The sequence below is a fragment of the Carassius auratus genome, linkage group LG49B (genome assembly GCF_003368295.1).
Source record: "Carassius auratus strain Wakin linkage group LG49B, ASM336829v1, whole genome shotgun sequence".
Lineage (NCBI taxonomy): Eukaryota > Metazoa > Chordata > Actinopteri > Cypriniformes > Cyprinidae > Carassius > Carassius auratus.
Window position 1 is genome coordinate 104,409 of NC_039301.1, and position 8,092 is coordinate 112,500.

General features: G+C 40.2%; 1 protein-coding gene across 11 annotated transcripts in view; it reads left to right on the forward strand.

Moving 5' to 3' along the window:
- The window catches only part of epb41l3a (erythrocyte membrane protein band 4.1-like 3a), a 34,638-nt gene that overhangs the window by 5,897 nt on the left and 20,649 nt on the right, over positions 1-8,092 (forward strand). For 7 of the 11 annotated variants that reach the window (XM_026241563.1, XM_026241569.1, XM_026241573.1 and 4 more), the window contains exons 2-7: positions 5,823-5,926; positions 6,241-6,387; positions 6,992-7,096; positions 7,179-7,221; positions 7,310-7,385; positions 8,014-8,092. The exon at positions 8,014-8,092 is cut by the window's right edge and continues 140 nt beyond it. In XM_026241563.1, the coding sequence (XP_026097348.1) occupies positions 5,823-5,926; positions 6,241-6,387; positions 6,992-7,096; positions 7,179-7,221; positions 7,310-7,385; positions 8,014-8,092 (554 nt within the window). Of the gene's footprint in view, positions 1-5,801; positions 5,927-6,240; positions 6,388-6,991; positions 7,097-7,178; positions 7,222-7,309; positions 7,386-8,013 lie in introns of those variants that run through there. The other 4 variants (XM_026241570.1, XM_026241574.1, XM_026241571.1 and 1 more) reach the window with 2 other exon arrangements.

The following is an 8,092-nucleotide window of genomic DNA, read 5'->3' on the forward strand; positions in this document are numbered from 1 at the left end:
CTGCCTGTTTTCAGCTGTTTGAGACGCTCCAGATTACACACTGACCTCCACAGAGCAGCCGAGCAGAGAATGAGATCACACACCGCACTCACACACCGGTTCTCAGAAGATAATTAGTGTATAAATATTCATTAAAGAAGCTGAACCTGAGTCAGAGTGACAGTCTGACGAGTGACTGACAGATGACCTGAACTCAAGAGCATTAACACTCGTCTCTTAGACTGATGCTGCTGCTGGAGTGTGTGTGTGTGTGTGTGTGTGTGTGTGCAGATGCATGATGGGAAATGCATCCATGCACAGCAGACAGTGTTGGATGAGAAAGAGAAAGACGGTTGCTGGAGCAAAAGGGAGACGAGCTGAGCATGTCAGGATGACGTGTGTTTATTTCTTCAGTCAGATTGCGAGTTGTTATCACATAATACCACAGGAACAATTTATTCGATTAAAAAAGCTCTATTAGTGAGTTTTCCCAGGGGTATATTGATTGAGTCAGGCCTCATCTGTGATTATCTTCATGAATCAGACAGCTGTGTCTCGTGTTCTGTAGTTTCTGCTGATGTTTCCACAGGTGTGGACTCCATCCAGACTCTCTGCTGCTCGCATCTGCTGTGTGCGTGCGCGCGCGTGTGTGTGTGTGCGCGCGTGTGAGAGATACATCTAGTGAGCTATAGATATTAGTGATGAGTCAGCATGTTGGTCACCGACACACACACACACACACACACACACACACACACCGACCGGAGCAGCAACAGCACGCGGTGAGTTGCACACACACACACACATTCAGATTTTAGTGCATCTAGCTATGTGTGTATGCGTGTGTGTTAGTGTTTGTGTGCGCCTTTATGAAGGGGTGTGTGAGTGTGTGTGATGCGCAGTAGGAGTGTGTGTGTGTGTGTGTGTGTGTGCAGTCAGTCTGTCGCCGCGCGCACCGGGAAGCAGCAGCAGCATCAGAGCCGGTAAACTGCCGTTATTCTGCTTCAGTCTCGTGCTTCTGTGTGTGTTCGGGTGAAATGACAGGAGATCTACAGCAGAGATATTAATGCGCGTGTTTGTGTGCTTCAGCAGCAGTCACGATCGAGCAGAATTCATAGAAATAGGGTTGTATTCGTTTTTTTATTGACTGTCGTCATGACACACACACACACACCGCAGAAACACATGCGCGTGACTGTCATGAAATCGCTCGTGCGCGCGCGTTCTCTGCGTCTTTATGAGTGTATGTTAATGTGTTTGTGTTTCATAGCGCTTCTGCGGTTTTACGGTCACGTGACGCGACTTTATGAACTTCACCGGTACCGCTTTCGGTTTTTGTGGTTCTGCAATGCGGTGGGTGTGGCCTGCGCGTGCACGCTGACCACCGGCGTGACGTCACACGCGGTACCCTTCATCGGTGACGCGATGACGCGATGAGGAGGAATACACAGAAGTCAGTAGAAATCAGGATGGAATTCTATCATAATTCGAAACGAAGATTCTTTAAGAATGAACACGTTCAAATGGGAGTTATGAAAAAGTTATAGAATTACAGTTATGATAGAAATTCCACTGAAGTGCTGATTAATATTCATGTTTAATGTTCATGAATTATTTATTTAAATGCAGGGTGTAAATAATGGCATTTAAGCAATGCATTAACAGCAGCAAAACAAAGATTATTCCAGTACATTTTACAGTAAAATACCACTCCAGTTTTTCAGTTTTTCTAAGTTTAGTTAATTTACCAAATCTTGGTATTATTTGTGATTCTTGCTAGCCATTTCTGAGTGCAGGGCTGCTTTCAGCTCATATTGTGTAGAAAAGTGTGTGACGTGATCCCTGACGCAGCAGATATGAAGTTCATGTGATTTAACATTAGTACTCAGTTCTGCAGTGTGACTTTATGAATATCTTGACCTTTAGCTGCTCTGCTCTCCGTAACAACAGGAGTGTGAAGGTGTTGATGGCAGAATCAGAGGTGTATCAGCACCATGGACAGCAGCTTCTCTGATGCTGAGGTGCTCCAGTCTCTCATGCGCTGACACTGTGGAAGTGTTTGTCTGGCCTTCGTTTAGCAGCATCTCTTGAGATCAGACTGAAGAACGGCTTCTATTTCTGACTGTAATTCACTCAGGGTTTGAAACTTGGCCTAGATTATGTGATTGTTCTTGTTCTGTTATCATGCATTTCTAAAGGCTTTGTGCTGAGAAACGTCTGTGAGAGCAAAAGGCCATTATACGGTATATTATGTTGAATCACCTCACATATTTCACCTCAAAATTAAAATAAAAACAAGGAATTCAATTTTTCATAAAGAAAATGAATCCCATTTCCACCAGAACCAAAAATAAGAAAGATAATTATGACTTTTTATTTCACATTTATGACTTATCCTAGCAATTTCACGCTCAGGATTGCGAGATCTTTGCAGTTCTCAGAAGAAAAGTCCAAATTAGTTGCAATTACCTTTTTCTTGTTTTATTCAATGGCAGGATGAAAAGGCAGAATTGTGAGATAAAATGTATCAATTATCTTTTATTTATTATTTTATTACATGGCAGAAATGGGCTTCAAACATTATGATCTTATTTCTTATTTATTTATTTTTTTTTGCATTAATTAAATGCCATACATCAAATACTGCTATAATGTATAAATATTTAACTTTATAAATAATATTTGTTTGCATAACAGGAATGAGATTGGTTTTGCTTAACTGCCTTAAAAATATAGAGACAATGAAAAAAAATCATAATTTTTATTTTGAATATCAAGGTGAAAATTTACATTTATTTCATATTAATGGATTTGACTTTTGTTAGATCCTTGGGTTTTGATTTGAGTTACACGATTGTCTTCAAACACATTTAATTTGTCTTTGTTTTTCTTATATAAACACAGATCTGTAGAGAATGTGTGGTGTATTATATAGTTATGGTAAAAACTTGAGTCTTTTCCTGTCAGCTCATTAATGGTTGTTCGGCTGAGGGCGGGGCCACTGCGCTCATGAATAATGCAGCGGGGGGGTTGATTGCTCCGCCTGCAGTCTGCTGGTTGAGTTCTGGATCAGAGGAAAGAGAGCTCAGCTGATGCTGCTGTGTGATTGTAAGCGGCTGCTCGTCGCTCTCAGCTGTGTATTGATGTGCAGGAAGCTCTTCATGTCACACGCCTGTATCGGAGCAGCTGATTGGCTGAGAGCCGTCGGCGTGTCCTCTGCAGAGAGACAAAGACAGAACGTCTCAAGGACTCAGATCTAAACCAGATCCTCAGAACAAATCATTCACACAACTACAATTGTGTTCCGCTGCAATCTCTTTGTTGATTATGTTTATACATCAGGATACTTAATATGTACCAGGATTTTTTACAGTGTGTTTTTATGGTATTTTTAATTTCAGTTCTGTGTGGGTTTCCTATGTAATGTAAATCATAAAATCATAAAAATGTTTAATTAATTAGTTTAATTAAATTAGTTTAATTAAATCATAAAAATGAAAGTTTTTTTATTAAATGTAAAAAATTATAAAAGCAAATCAAAATAAAACACACAAAAAAGTTAATGTTTTAATGTTTATCTGCGTGTCATGTGACCATAAAATACCATAGTAAAACATGTAAACATGCTGTTAACCACCACTATCATCACCAACAGGGACATCTTCACCATCTCTTTAAATGATTCATGTACATTTATTAAGTTTATTATTTATAACTTCTTTGGCCGAGACTGTGTTTATCATGGTACAGTGAGCGTAACACACACACATTACAGTGAGCCGCTCACACAGATTCCTGCTGGAAACCCCCAGCATGACCTTTGACCCCGGCAGTGCACAGCTGTCAGCATCCTGAGCCAATCACACGCATGTCAGTCCTGTTTCATTCTGAATCAGATGAGTGAGCTGCTTCTTTCCTTCACCTGGGGATAAAGGCTCCGTTATTAGTGCTAGAATTACATGTAATTAATATAGTGTCTTTCCAGAGCTCATTGATGCATTGATGAAAATACATTCAAAATCTAAATTACATTGAGAAAACAGAATTGAGTTGAGATTTGTGCTGTTTACTAGTTCACTCTTCAGTGGTGCTCATAACGATGTGACCAAATAAAGTTCAGTGAGTATTTGCGTATTGCATTAACCTAGTACCATCTAGAAACCGCAACCACATAGCCACTCGAAACCAGCTACATGACGCTAGCATCGTAACGTTGTGCTTTGCACAGACAAACATCATTTTTTAAAATCTAGTTATTCTAGGGTTTCTGATAAATCATTGCCAACAGAGTAAGCTCATGTGCTCATCAGTTCTGCTTCTGGGAATCAATAATTGAATCTTGCCAGTTGGTGGAAAACAAAGTGTACTGCAGCTACGGCACTGAGCGAACGAACTGAATCAGAGATCGCAGATTCTACCTGACCTAAAAAGCCTTGGCATCCTACTGAATGAGCTCTGAGGAAGTCATATGAAGTCAAAATATGAAGTCATATCGAGATTGCAAACATGAGATTACTGGAGTTTTCTAGATAAACATCCAAGCAGCAGGAGTCTTCAGTCTTCATCTGAGTCTTAGAGAAACATTTGAGATTTTAATGAGATCACGTTTGTGATTTTTAATTCTTTGATTTATTCTCTTGCAGTCATGATGCTGCGAAACAGAGAAACATGTCACTACTAATTTCACGATAGATGAATCAGAAGAGAGCCTCTTCACTTGTTAAGATTTGTAAAGATGCTGTTTGTAGACTTTAGTAACACTATCACTCCCAGCAGAATGGTCTCCAAACTGCTTAACCTGTGTGTCAGTGATGACTTATGTTTCTGGGTAAAGGACTTTCTAACAAACTGCACACAGACTGTCAGGTTGGAGGGCCATCACTCAACCACTCTGACTCTCAGCAGCGGAGCCCCACAAGGCTATGTGCTGGGTCCTCTGTTATACTCACTATACATACATTAAATTTGCAGATGACATCACTGTGGTGGGGTTAATATCAAATGTTGATGAGCCTGCCTACAGGTAGGAGGTTGCTGAACTCTCAGAATGATGCATAAATAAGAACGATAATACGATTCTTGTATAGTGGCATCTTCCTGTTTGAGCAGATGAGCGCTGATTCTTCATTCAGCTCATGCAGGACTCGCTCAGAACACACACACACACACACACACACACACACACACACACACTCGAGTCCCTCAGCAGCAGAATCTATATTTGTCCTCCTCTACAGAAATGAAAGAGGCATTCTAATAAAGGACAGGAAACGCAGTGGCTGGCTTCCTGTTTGCTCTGTTTGATGTGATGAAGAGCTTTCATCTTCCTCATCTGATGGGATTCTTTCACTCTCTCTCGTTTGATCTCTCTCTGCTCTCTGGATCTGGATCAGTCCCCGTTCGTACGAGACAGATTCATGTGCATCTCAGCTTCTTCATTCTTCTCCGTCTCACGTCTTTCCCATAATGCCTGTGATCCAAAACATGTGCCGAATCAGTCCTGCAGATAATCGCTCAAAACGGTCCTACAGAGAAAAGACAAACTCACATTAATATTCATGATCTCGTACATCATTCGTCACGATCACAGCAGACAGGAATCATGGGAAATGGTTATGAATGTTAAATCCCTTTTACTTGATCAGAATCCGGTTTAGACTCACATTCATATTCACGCGAAGTTCAGAGTTTGGCATCAAGGTCAAAGGTCAGCTGGAGATGCTGAGTTCATCTAAAGCTGTAGTTTGTTTGGTTGTGATCTGCTCAGTGTGATTCTGTCACTCTCTGGTTTTCATGTGTCTTTGATTTTTCTCTGATCACAGTTTGATTTGAAATGACGACAGAAACCGAGAGCCAATCAGAGCAGCAGGGGGCCAGCGCGGCTCCGCCCCTCCACAGCCAGCTTCCTCCTGCCGCCGCCCACAGCACCCCTGTGAGGAAAGAGCAGGTACTCCTTTCTCACATTGCTATAATCTTAAAGATTAAATCAACAACACAGTCCAGATTATTTAAAGGGATAGTTGACTAAATTGAAAGTTGTGAACTTTATCAAAGAATAATGTTTAGTGAAGTTTTGTTCAGAGTAGCAGAGACTAAAAAACGCTCTTGTGATTTGAGAATCTAATTGTTGAAATAAAAGAACACTTAATGACATAAAAACAATAATTGAAGCCAGACCTAGTACAAGAGTTTGACCATATGAGCTTGTGAGCACACAAACACAGGTGTAAGTGTGTGTGTGTGTGTGTGTGTGTGTGTCAGGGCAGTGGAGCCGAGGACGACGGCACGTCACACTGGTCCTCCTCCAGTAAACTGACCCGATCTCCCGTCAAAATCAGCCGCAAGCCCAGGAACATGCAGGTGAAGGTGACGCTTCTGGACGGGTGCGACTACACCTGCGTGGTGGAGGTGAGACGAGAGCTACAGGGTTTGACTCTCTGTTGCATCACACGGAGGTCTTCATTTCAGAAATACAGGAGTTGTTTTCAATCACTGCTTCAAAATAAAAGCTACCACACTACAATCCAAACCTGTGTGTTTTCATGCACTGCTCAGGTTTTGGTCTGTTTTGCTTCTCTTGTTTCAGACGAGTGGACACAAAACATCCAAACACACACACTGAAGTGTTTATTTTATTGCACTTTATCTATTTGCATCTGTAGATTTCAATCTTTAAAGAGTTTTTTCTCTTACGAGCAGCAAACTTCTCAAATGTTCTGAAGCTTAGTTCTTATTTCACTCTCTTCGCTGATTTATACAACACTTCACTCCTGAAAGTGAGGTGAAATGTGTTTGTTTTCTGTCTGTTGACGGTATTTTATCATTTTTGATAACATCCATATTTAAAGAGAACAAACAGCTCATCAGTCACTGATTTTTTCTTTGAAGAACAAATAAACCTGAATGTTTATCTCATCTCTGATTGTGGTTTGGTTTGTAGTTTATTCCTTGTAGTGTTGTGTTATGTTTTTCGTTGTGCTTGCGATCATGTTGAGTTTGTGTCTTTCTGCAGAAGCGTGATAAAGGTCAGGTTCTGTTCGACAAAGTCTGCGAGCATCTCAATCTTCTGGAGAAAGATTACTTCGGAATCACATTCCGTGATGTGGAGAATCAGAAGGTACAGTTGCGACCGTATCGATTCAGTGAGTCTTTGAACACTGATTCAGTGAGTCGTGACTCATCTGAACACTTCGTTTCAGAACTGGCTGGATCCTGCCAAAGACATGAAGAAGCAGATCAGAGGTGAGACGCTCTGGGAATAAACATCTGTCTGATCCATGTGTTCTCCATTCGAGCGACTGACTGTGTTTGGGATTGTTTTGTGTTTCAGGCGTCGCCTGGAATTTCTCATTCAACGTGAAGTTTTATCCTCCTGAGCCGGCGCTGCTTTCTGAAGACATCACCAGGTCAGAAGATAATGCTTTTATCATTTATTGTAAAGAAGACAAATGTGAAAATATATAGCTAATTTAAATATGTCTTTAATAAATTTACCGAAATGCATTTTTCATATATTTTAGTCCTTTTTTTTTAAATTTATTTATTTATATTTTTTAACAATACTTTTCATTAAGAGTAAAAAAAAAAAAAAATCGTTAATCGTTTAAATAGTTTTTTTTTTTTTACATTTTTAGTCATTTTGTTGTGTGGCTGTATAGTTGGAAATGTGTTTTCTTGACCCTGAAGTACCTGAAGAACATTTTATATTATATTTTAAACTTTTTTTTAGTTTAAACAAAATATGTTTTGGAAAACACACACACACACACACACACACATATATATATATATATATATATATTTTTTTATATATATAAATCAGAAATAGTGTAAATTAAGTCAAAGAAGGTAAATATCAGTGATGAAAAATAAAGAACATTTTAAATAATGCAAAGTGAACTAAGAAAGCACTAATAAATCTGTGTGTGTGTGTGTGTGTGTGTGTGCGTGCGTGTGTGTGCGTGCGTGTGTGTGTGTGTGTGTGTGTGTGTGTGTGTTTGCGTGCGTGCGTGTGTGTGTGTGTGTGTGTGTCAGATATTACCTGTGTTTACAGCTGCGGGATGATATCGTCTCGGGTCGTTTGCCGTGTTCGTTCGCCACACACACGGTTCTG